The sequence below is a fragment of the Alnus glutinosa genome, chromosome 7, assembly GCF_958979055.1.
Source record: "Alnus glutinosa chromosome 7, dhAlnGlut1.1, whole genome shotgun sequence".
Taxonomy (NCBI): domain Eukaryota; kingdom Viridiplantae; phylum Streptophyta; class Magnoliopsida; order Fagales; family Betulaceae; genus Alnus; species Alnus glutinosa.
This window is the reverse complement of record NC_084892.1, coordinates 11879084-11891360: the sequence shown is the minus strand read 5'-3', so window position 1 is coordinate 11891360 and position 12277 is coordinate 11879084. Positions and strand designations below refer to the sequence as shown.

At 34.8% G+C, this 12277-nt stretch overlaps 1 protein-coding gene across 1 annotated transcript; it reads right to left on the bottom strand.

Moving 5' to 3' along the window:
* Positions 1–5324: 5324 nt before the first annotated feature.
* Positions 5325–8240, bottom strand: LOC133873011 (G2/mitotic-specific cyclin S13-7-like). The gene is made up of 8 exons (XM_062310715.1): positions 8056–8240; positions 7361–7566; positions 6986–7249; positions 6747–6872; positions 6399–6647; positions 6136–6294; positions 5840–6018; positions 5325–5735 (listed from the first exon to the last, which is right to left on the bottom strand). Exons 1-8 carry the CDS (start codon positions 8090–8092, stop codon positions 5573–5575), a joined length of 1383 nt encoding a protein of 460 aa, XP_062166699.1. The 5' UTR covers positions 8093–8240; the 3' UTR covers positions 5325–5572.
* Positions 8241–12277: the final 4037 nt, after the last annotated feature.

The window sequence follows — 12277 nt, the reverse complement described above, 5'->3', positions numbered from 1 at the left end:
GTTGCTTGGACACAAGATCTTGTATATTTAAGTGTAAGCAGTTCGATAATGATTGAAATTTCCTTCGATTCAGTTTATAAAAATAACACGTGTTTTTTTAAATGTAAAAAGTATATATATAAAGACAATTTTTTAAAATAAAATATAAAAAAGGCATGTGAGAAGCAGTCTAGTAGTTTTTTTTTTTTTTTTTAAATTACAACGACAATTTTAGAATAAATTTTATTAAAAAACTATGTGGAAAGCAAATATTTTTTAAATAATATATACTTCTCACATACAAACAGACACATAATTTTGATATACCAAGTTGAAAAAACTTCCTTCAACTCAGTTCGGAGAAAAAACTTTTATATATATATATATATATGATTCGAGGAAGATAATGCTAGTGAAGTTCCAGCTGTCCAAGATGTTCATATATTTATAATGAAGATAGTGAAATTCCTACCGACAACTCATCAAATCGTGATATTCTGCAACTGTACGTTTTGTGTGAACAGTTATCTTTCCTAATTGGTCTTCTCCTGAGCTGCACCCGTTAGGAACACATTATAGCCTGTAGCTTACCTTTTTAGTTGTGTTGTATTCCAAATAAAAAGTAAAAACACACCTGCCCTGTTTTGGTATCTCGTTGGCCAAAACATTTCTCATAACATTATTTTTCATGGTACCTTATGGAAATAATTCTACTCTAAGTTGGAACGGGGCAGTAGTCTCGGTTTATGTTCGATAAGAACTTCTTAAAAAATTTGATCAACAATTCAACTCTCAATTGAATAAGAATAGGACTTTCTGACCAAATCAAACTTCAAACACTCCTAGTTTAGGTGGGAATAAAAAACATAATTCAAGTTTGACTTCACCTATTTGCCTATAAGTAGGCCCATACCTTAGGTATAAACTACAGATTGAATATTTTATGTATTAAGCATACTTTTCTCTCAGATACTGATTTAGGCATCAGAGTGAGATCTCTTGAAAGGTCACTTAATTTTAGTTGTTTTGTAGTATTCTTAAAAACCGTGAAGAACATCAAAGAACGTGTCGTTCACACTGCACCGAAAATTGTCCCAACAATTTGGCATCATATGTGGGAACGATTATTCATTTCTCTCTCTCTCTCTCTCTCACACACACACATTATAGTGATGAACACGCGTTCAAAAGATGCTAAAAGAATTGAGATTACTCAAAATGATGCGAAACTTGGAACAATCCCATGCGCAAATAGCAAATCCAAAACTCATGTATAACAGATCTACACGGATCCATGCAAATATGTGCTTACGCATTACGAATCCGCATCCAGTTGTAACAGATCTACATTCACTCACCGGATCGATGTTCATCCCCCTCGGTTATGCAAAGATTTATGTTCAACGGCCACTGATCAGTATTTATGCACACCAAGTCGATGCTAGTCCTCACCAGACGTGCGAGATAAGTTTATATTCTTTCTTTCATCATTGTTAGTAGCAGTTAGCAATTTTAACAGTTTATTGTCTTATTCTGTGACTTTCCATTCAAATACATATCTTTCGTAATTTCGAGGATTATAAAAATATATAACCATTGGTTTTACGAGAGAAGACAAAGTTTGAATGAAATAAACATTATCTCTTGAATGCTTTATTATTGGAAGACAAAACTTAGTCCATCATGAGATGTTGGAAGGTTTTGCCGAGATAAATAATAAATAAAAGTGTTTACTTTTATTAACATGTTAATATGTAGCATTTCATAATTGTGTAAGTGCAAAGAACAAGAAAGGGAAAAACCCTAAGAAAAATCAAAGGATACAACCATGCAGAGAAAACAGAGTAGGGAGACAACCCTATTAAAAATAAGGAGACATGGAGAAAACCCTAAGGAAAATCCAATAAGACAGTCTTGCAGAAAAAATAAGGTAGGGAGATAACCTTGCAGAGAAAACAAGGCAGGGAGACAACCCTATCAAAAATAAGGAGACAAGGAGAAAACTCTAAGGCCTCGTTTGATTTGAGGAATAATGGAGTGGAATAATTATTCTAATTTCTTAGTTTGGTGATAACACATATACCACAATTGGAATTGACCCAAAATTATTAAAAACCTACATAATTTCTTATTTTTCAAAAAAACTCAAATCTTAAAAAAAAAAAAAAAAAAAAAAAAAAGGTTAGACCTTAGATTTGTGGATGGCCGACCATCCATAGATTTGATCTAAATTCTTTGTTTTTTTTAAAAAAAAAATAAAAATAAAAATTAAGTTTTTAATTTTTTAATTTTTTTTTTTTTAAGTTTAGTTTGGAAAAATTAAAGAAAATTATAGTTTTTTTTTTTATTTTTTTTGGAAAAGGTTGTCTATTCCCTCTAGAATAGTTATTCCTCTAAAAAATGAGAGAAATAACTATTCATCTTCGTAAAGGAATAGTTATTACAATGAATAGGTCCCTACCAAATAAAGGAGTAGCTATTTCAATGAAATAATCATTTTATTCCAATGACATTTCACGAACCAAACGAGGCATAAGACAAATCCATGGAGACAACTCTGCAAAGAAAACAAGACGAGGAGACAACTCTATGAAAAACAAGGAGATAGTGAGAAAATCCTAAGACAAATCCAAGGAAATAATCATGCAGAGAAAACAAGGCTGGGAGACAACCTTATCAAAAACAAGGTAGGGAGACAACCCTATTAAAAGCAATGAGACATGGACAAAATCATAAGGCAAATCAAGGGAGACAACCTTACAGAGAAAACAAGGATGATAGAAAACCCTAAGACAAATCCAAGGAGACCACATTACAAAGAAAATAAGGATGGGAGAAAACCCTAGGACAAATCCAATGAGACAACCATGCAGAAAAAACAAGGCAGGAAAACAACCTTATAAAGAACAAAGCAGGGAGACAACGTTGCAGAGAAAACAAGGTAGGGAGACAACCCTATAAAAAACAAGGTAATGAGAAAACCCTAAGAAAAAACAAAAATGCATGAGAGGTCAGATTTAACCCTCGGTTTTCAGGTTACATATTTACAGGTACAAGAAAGCTACCCTGGAGAGAGGGAAACAACCCTGTAAAAAAAAAGATAGGGAGAAAACCCTTGGTTTTCAAGTTTAACCGAGGCTATTGGGGAGTACATATTATGTTGCGCTTTAACAAGTTTGATTGCAAAAATCACAAAGGCATTACACAATTTCAGAAGAAATTATAGGGGAAAGCTCTTTCATTCATTATCGAGAGAAGATTACAAATTTCACTAAGGATCACCACCCTCGGCAACTTCAGACTCGAGACAGTCGAATGGTGAAAGCTGTTAAAGCCTCAAAACAAGCTAAAGCTCGGATTTTCTGTGACATAAAATTTTCATCATCAGAGTATGTCTCGGATAAGGGAATTTGGGGGTAATTATTGGGAATAATCATACTCCAAGTCGAATTGGGGTAATAGTCTCAATCCATGTCCAATAAGGACTCTTAGAAGAAATCTAGTCAACAATCCAACTCTCAGTTGAATAGGGCTAGGACTCTCAGACCAAATCAAAACTCCAGGCACTCCTAGTTTAAATGGGAGTAGAAAACTCAATTCAGGTTTAACTTCACATCTTTGCTTATAAATTAGCTCATACCCCATATATAAACTACAAACTGAATATTTTATGCATTAATCCTACTTTTCTCTCGGAGACTGATTTAGGCATCTGAATGAGATCCTCGAAAGGGTTTCTTAATTTTAGTTGTTTTGCATTATTTTTAGGAAGTGTGAAGAATATCGGAGAACGTGCAATTCACACCTTACCGAAAATTGTCTCAACAGTATCAGAGTCTAAAATAGCCAATGCTAACAACATGGCTGACTCAACTTTTTATACTCAGGCATCTGTTTCCCGTTTCCCTTTCCTCTGCAAACACGACCTCAGTCATTGCCATCTTACCCAATTCCGCACAACTTGTGTCCATCAAGCTTTGATCAGAGGAAGCACCTTGCATGGGTTGTGCAATTCTACCCATTTTGCATAGCCATGATCTTTTGGGAATAGTGGGGATAGTGGATGACTCTGAATAAATTTAACTTAAGTTTCAACTCCATCTGCTTGCTGAGGAGGCCTATTAACAATTTTGCAATGAGCAAGAGCTAAGGAATCAGAAAACCAAAATACAGAGAGATAAAAAAAATGGGAAGAATGACTGATTTCATGCAAGTAATATTCAATGATACAATCGATCTATAATTATACAAGAATGGAGACTGAAATTATAAGCACGTGCTTCTATTCTAACCAAATGAACAAACTTAACTGTCTAATTAATCAACTTAACTATTCGACTAAGTTAACATCCATTTACAACTGAAACTTATCATGTTATTTGTTTTTGTCCAACTATTGTGCCCTATCACTTTACGCTTAAGGAACATCGCATTCTCACTCCACCGTTTCTAATCCTATATACAGTGTAAAACTTATTTACAAGAGTAATGCTACACACACTCTTACTCTCTCACATTCTCTATGTGGCTTTTAAAATTATTATTAGATCAAAATGAAATTTGGTCTAATTTCGACCCATTTTCAAGTCTTGCTTGCTCCCATTTTTTTAGAGTACTCTCATACCTCATATTTAAGTATTCTAATGGGTTATTTACTTCACTCATTTTGATAACACTTGATCATTATTTAATGTGACTTAATTTTTCGAACCCTCAATTCAAAAAGCTCTTTATGTGCGCTTGTCGTGATCACCATCAAAGTTGAATGAGTACATTTTCAAGCTCAAAATCCATCATTTTAGGCTATAAAATCCCATTTTCCGTCCATACTCCGGGCTTGGTAATTTTATGCACTTTTTCTATTTCCTTAACTAACTTTCATGCATCTCAATAATAGTTTAAAGTCAAACTCCACCAACAATAAAAGAGAAATCTGCTAACTTGCATTCTGCCAAGGGGGAAAAAAAAAAAAAAAAAAAAAAAGAAGTCAAAGAAGATTTGTTAACTAGCAACAAAATTATAGTAAAAATATTAAACTCATTTCTTCTAAAACAAACTTTCTTCACTTTTTCTCTCACAAAAAATTCAAAACTTTTTTTCACATTTATAATATCTCACAACAATCAATTTCTTATTACTATTAAAAAAAAAAAAAAATGAGTCAGCTTCACTCATTGCTGCTTACTTGGCCATTCTGGGGGACGACGCTATTTGCTAATTTAGACCTAAAAGGTTCGAGTTAGTGATTTTAAACAATGATATAATAATATATCAAGAGTACAACGAAATATAATCAAAATTTGGTAGCATATGATAAAAATTACTATGATAAAAAATCCAATAGCTAGCAAATTGCCCACTATATAGTTGAGCAAATAAAGTGTTTCTTCATATACGAGAGAGAGAAATGAATATTTCTTCTTGACACGATGATTTGAGTAGCAATTAATCAAAAAAATCTGGAATCTAATCACTAATGAGAGACATCATCACATCACTGACGAGTGACGAGTGACGACACAATTTACAAGCCACCTTTGAACTGATTCAAATGATTCAAAGCCTTTGTCTCTCTAACATAAAAGCCATGTGATTAAACTGTGGTCTTCATCAAGGCAGCCGATGGCAAGAGAGATTTGGCCGGCGGAAGCAGCGCCACAGCTTTCCGCTCAGGATTTGAGTACTTTCTGTACACAGACTGAAGCTTGCTCTTGGCAGCCATTGAGTGGAAGCTCACCATTAGTTTAGCACAATCCCTGCCCGTTCGGAAACATTGAAAAAAAAAAAATTAACAAAATGGAAAACTACACAATAAATACTTAATAATAATGCAAAAGGAAGAAAACCCAGTAATATTTACATTAATTGTGGTTCAGAGAAGCCAGTATGAAGCCTAAGTGTCTCGTTCCAAGTAGGTGTCTTCTTTAGAGTGCAACGAGCAGCATAGACTGCCGAGGCAGCAATCATTGATGGGCAATATATTATGGTCGCATAATGCATCACACCCAACTCTGCCAGAAAATACACCATGCTTTCCAGCTACACAACATTGAATCCCATAAACACATTTTTAGCATCCTTAATTTCCAAGCTTCAATTCAGAAAAAAAAAAAAAAAAAAAAAAAAAAAAAAAAAAAAAAAAAACATTTTACTCACTTCCTGATCTCCCATAGATGCCTTGATGAAACGAGCGAGGAAAACATATGGTGTAGGAACAGTCAAGGTCCATTCCAGCTTGCCCAGTATAATTTTCTCCATCACCAGAATCTGTTCATGACTATAAGCATTGTCTGAAAGGTGTACAAAGTCATTGACCTGGTACAACAACAACACAGTTCATGTCTTATATAGTCAACTATTTCATACATAAAAGTGAAATATTTCCTTTCAATTCAATATATTTCATTTGTTGGGCATACCTCAGGGGGCCAGATTTCTTCATACTTGGAGGCCATGAGCATTGCACTGATGCCCACCAACTGCAATTCCCTCCTTGGCACTGACTTGATTGCGAGGAAGCGGTCTATTATATTGATGGTCAGATAAAGAGTTTCTACCGAAAGATCAAACTTCCTATGGACATCCACCAGCCAATCCACCAGAATTGCCCTCATACTTTCGTTAATCTCCGGCTGCGATTCCATATAGTCATGAGGGCGACTCTCATGCTGCATCACACCAATCATAGAGGGTGGCAATAAGAACATCAGTCACACACAAACACACACACAGTTAAATTGAAGAGTCTTGAAGAAGCTAATATATACCTCAATTAGTTTATAAAATTTATAGATGTCCTCAACGTATTCCACAGCAGCCAAGTCATTGCCTATGTCCCCTGCATCAATATCTACAATCTGCTCCTTTGGTTTGTTAGTCAAACCACAAGCAGCCTGCCAAAATAGGATCATATTTTTATAACAAGAAGACTAAAAACAATTCAAACACCCCAAATTTCAAGAACAATCAACAAAGGAATGAAACAAGAAAAGACATTTCCACCTACCTTGCTTCGAGCAGTGAGTACTGAAGTAAAAGCGGCTGCTTTCTTCTTGGCCGTCACTTCTCCATCCTTTTTCTTGTTTTCGGGATTTTCTTGCTTAGCCTTAGCATCATTCTCCTGGGTGTCTGGGCTTATCTCAACCACTTCCTCCGGCTTCGGCTTGACAATAACTTTCTTCTGAGGTGGCTTTGGTGCACCGGCTCTTTTCCGGGCAGCAACTCCATCTAGAAGAAGAGGGGCTCCATCCACATTAACACAAACTTGTTTCTGCAATTCCGACCGACCCAATATCCGAAATCAGATATACTTTAAATTTCAATTTCGTAATTTCCATCCAATCAAGAAAAGATTAAAGAAATCAGACGAGATGAATGAAACCTTGTTGTTTTCAGCAGCCGCTGCGGCTTGAGCATTTGCGAGTAGTTGAGCGCAGAAACTCCTTGTGATTGGACGATTAGGCTTGCCCTCGATTCCCCGGACGGTGACCAGATTCCCAATATCCCCGAGTGCTCTCCGGTTTCTTGCTTCTGCCGCACCATTCTTCTTCTGCTGCTGATCACCTCCTCCTCCAACTACTGCCTCACCTAATAAAATTGACAGGAATTTAAATCATAAAGAGTATGTCGTTTAGTCGCAAGAGATACATGAACAGAAGAAAGAAACTAATCAGTCTGTTTGTTTCTGCGAAGATCTACGAAAATAACATTTTCTTTCCATTATCTGAAAACCCAAAACGTCAATCAGTCTATTAAAAAGAATATTTGGTGCTTTTCCTTCCAGTTTTTTCGGCAGCCCAACAGAAAACAGAGAGAATAGAGAACATCAACAAAGGGAAGCAGAAAGATCAAGAAAAAAAAAATGCATAAAGAAGAAAACACTGAGAATAATCAAATCCGTACTAACCAATAATTGTTCCGATTAAACAATCTTGTATATAATTTTCGGCAAAAGACTACACCCATTGTGGATACCGTGTAACAGGATTTTGTACAGAAAACTGAATCTCATATTAACAGAGAAAAGGAATACTCATCATCAAGAAAAACTTCAAGAGAGTCGCAAAAGAATAATACCTCTGTGTTGTCGTGGAACAATGGGCCTTGAAGCCATTTCTAATGCTTGAATATGTCCAAGTAACTACAGCGCGATAAGCGATTAATTCCTTCTGAATTTCTTAGCCGCCCCCCTTCTAATCTCTCTCTCTCTCTCTTCCCACGCACACAAGTAGAGAATAAAGAAGATCGAGGACTGAATGAAGGGGTGGCTTTTTGAAGTGGATGAGCCAACGGTCGAATTATTTCGACCGTAGGATCTGGGATTACTCCAACGGCGAAAGATGAGTCTGGAATTTCTAGCCGTTGGGGTAAAACTAAAGTAAATAATGTAAAGGCGTGCGCGGATCGAAGGTCGTAACCCTAAATGTTATCAAAACTCTGTGCAGTTAGCGTCACTTGACGACACGTGGATGTAGGTGGACCGCTGCTCTACCCTGTTAGGTCATAAGGCAGGTTGTCTACAAATATATGTGACAGCCGGTAATGGAAGATGTTAGTGCCTTGGCTGCCGCTAGTGATCTTCGCTGGCATTGCCCAGAATTTTTTTTTTTTTTTTTTTCTTCATTAATAACGTAGGTAATCAATTTGTTTGGTGTTATTTAACTATTTTCAACTTTGCCTACTATCAGCGACGGAGCCAGAAATTTTTATGAACAGGGGCTAGTGGTAAAAAAAAATTATTGGTAGGGGCCAATAGGCTAAACTTTTAATCTTTTAACTTACATTTTTTTTTTTGAGATTTTTTTTTTAACCTTAGATTTTTTTTTTTTAAGGAAATTGGGAGGGGGGCCATGGCCCCTGCCAATCCCCCCTTCCCTCCATCTCTGCCTACTATATTTTTTTTTAAAAAAATAAAAATACTATCCGTACTATCAAGTTTATATTTCTAAGATCACATTTCTTGACATGACATTGGAAATAACTATTAGATAATGATAATTTTTACTGCCAGGTTAGAGTGAAGTTGATAATTGATAGTGTATGTAGCATTTTTTTTATTTTTCAATACAAATTTCAAAATATTTTTTATTTCATTCTCTATTTCCTTTAAGTATTAATTATCGGACAAAGATTTTATTTAAATATTATTTTTCATTTTTCAATAGAAAGAGAGAGCAGGAAAATCTCTAGAGAGAGAGAGGAGGAGAGCAGATTTTGTAGACACTTGGTATGTTGTTTGTACACAAAATGGCAGAAATATATATTGGCCTAGAGGCAAAAAAAAAAAAAAAAACGTGCAAATCGAACCTGTATTTTCAGGAGAGCTGAGATCATTAACATGCCTTTTATGGTCCTTAGGTTTAGGGACAGAGTCAGATATTTGAATGGGAAGGGGTCAAACAAAAATTAAATTAAAATATGGGGTCAAAATATAAATACAAAATATATTGGATGGGTTTGATATCTCTTCATTTTCAAGTTTTTAATGCCTTCTTGAGTCTTTTCTGTGCTTTAAAAAAAAAAAAAAAAAGGCATCTTTTCTACGACACGTTTCTTCTTTCTTTCTTTTTTCTCAACTCTACACTGCATTATCTACGACACAAACTAATATTTTCTTTCATTCAATAGGAAATATCAGTCATAATATGGTAGAGTAGTGCTTTTCACTGTGTGGCTGAACCTCTTATTAACCCAAAATCCTTCATTAAAATTCCAGCTCCTGCAAAGATCAATATTCTTAAGATTTTTTTATTAAATCTTCATCTTCCCAAGTTCCAGCACTCAAGAACAAACCTCTAAAAAAATATGATGAGAATCCGTACTTTAATTCATTTCTATTTCTCCACAAATTTTATACCATTTTATAAAGAACCAATCGACACAAATAAGCACTAAAAAATTTATTCCTTCACATTTTAACAGCAAAAATGGGCCAAAAATTCTAACGGGTAGGGCCAAATAAACTAAAAAACAAACTATACATATTAATTTTTTTTTTTTTTCTTTTCTTTTTCAAATAAACCGGGACCATGCCCCTACCGGCCACCCCAGCTCCGTCCGAATCAAGGTTAATGAGTTTGAATCGGGTTAGATCCAATTTGACTCAGCGCGAAAGTCCTTGCTCATGATTGCTTATTCCATGAATGGGTGTCAATCAGTTCTTATGCAGGCTTAGGAGAAGAAACTTGCTCATGATTGCTTATTGTCCTTAATGTCGTATGCCCCCAAAACAAGGTCCAGGCTAAGGAGCTAGTCTTTGTTATATGGTTCTTTAGAGGAAGCAACTATATGTTGCTTTTCACCTTTTAAATTTTTGCACCAATTTAACCTACTCAAAACCCACAAGTTCCTTATCAATTACGTTAGTTGAAATGACTCTATAACTGTGTTTGACTCGATATTTCTGCCTTTTTCTTTTCTACTTAATCCAAGATCAAGATCCAAACAAATAGACACTTAGATTGTTAACCACACTCATTAATGTTAGAACCATCTTTTTATCCTCTCAAGGGTGATGTTAAAATTACTATTGAATTTGGGATGGATCACTGGATTTTGGTCCAATGATAATTTTAAAAGCCACATCAACCCTGAGAAGATAAAAAGATACTGAAAAAATGGTCCATATCATTACTCGGATGAGTGCGGTTAACAATCTTTTGTTCTCATGGCTTCCAGCAATTCTTCGTCTACCACTCAAACCGATGCCTCCCACTCTGCTCCTCTATCTCTTTTTACATGTTCATCACTTAATTATTACCCTTAAACTCACCAACAACTTTTTCATTTCGGAGAATTTCTTATGAAATTGAACTAGTTCCTAATCCCTTACATCTTGTTTGGATTCAACAAGTTCAGCTCCTGCTCAGTGCCATTGTCTTTTCTCTGGCAGATGGAGTTCTTGCTCAGGTGGTTGGCAGCTCCACCTCTCGAGAATTCTGGACCAAGCCTGAAATTATCGGGCTTCTAATCAATCCTCTAGTCGCGGTTGTGATTCTAATCCATCGCCTAATATTCAGAATCATCCAGTTTGTCAAGTTTACAACAAACCTTGACAAATTGCTATACAATGTTTTTTCGGGTTTCTTAAATTATTGTTTATCTCTAAAAGTTTAAGTTTATAGAAAATGATTGATTTAATTATTTAATTAATTAAGGTAGAATTTTTATATAAAATATAAAATATGAGAATTATAGAAGAAGTAAAGAGAAGTGATTCGGTATTAGACATCTATGTCCATCAATATGAATTGCCCTAAAGGCTATATTGTGCTCTTATTGACTTGATTCTTGTTTACAATACAAATGCCTCTATTTATATAAAAACCGGAATAGGTGAGAGAGGATACAAGTACGATAATTATAATGAAAATGTTTTGTTTCATTCTCTTACACATCTCTTGTCCATCTACGTTTAAGATATATGCAAATTCATCATTGAATTTAGAGAAATGTTTGGTTTTATTCTCTTACACATCTTTTGTCCATCTCCGTACAAGAAATGTCCAAATCCACCATTGAATTTATGGGACCACATGTAGGTTCCACAAATTCAATGGTGACTTTGCAAAAGAGATGTATAAGATAATGACACCAAATACATATTTTGAATTTATAAGATTACATGTGGATTCTACATATTCAATGGTAGATTTGTAAAAGAGATATGTAAGAAAATGACATCAAACACATCTCAATTACAATTAAACCTAAAGGCTGAATACTTTTACGAGGAAACATAATAAACCTCAAATAGAAAACATAAAATCCTAACACCCATCAATTAAAAGGCCCACTAACCTAATAACCCAACACACCCATTACACCCTACTCCTCATGCCCTATTGGTTAGGGGTGTAATGGGTAATTGACCTTTTGAGCCTATTTTAATCTGTTGGGCCTTCTTTGGGTCTCTATTATGACCTTTTTAAACGATTTTTAGTGTTTTTGACTTGTTTAATTTTTTTTTTTAAGCTATAATCTTTTAAAATTATATTGATTTCACATTACTTTTACATTTTTTTCCAAGTATTACACGAAAAAGTAACACAATCTATCAAACCAATGTAAACATAACCTAGATCTAATCCAAAATTACGTCTTTTTAGTATTGAACACCAAAACGACGTCAATTTAATGAATTTATTATATATATTTAAGACATATATATTATATATAAAGGTATGCAGATACGGTTAATAACCGCATCTACATGCGCTAAAACCTCTATCCGGATCCTTATATGTAGATAGTGATTTTTACTAACCGCAGCCGCATGTTCAGATAACGGATGCAGGCA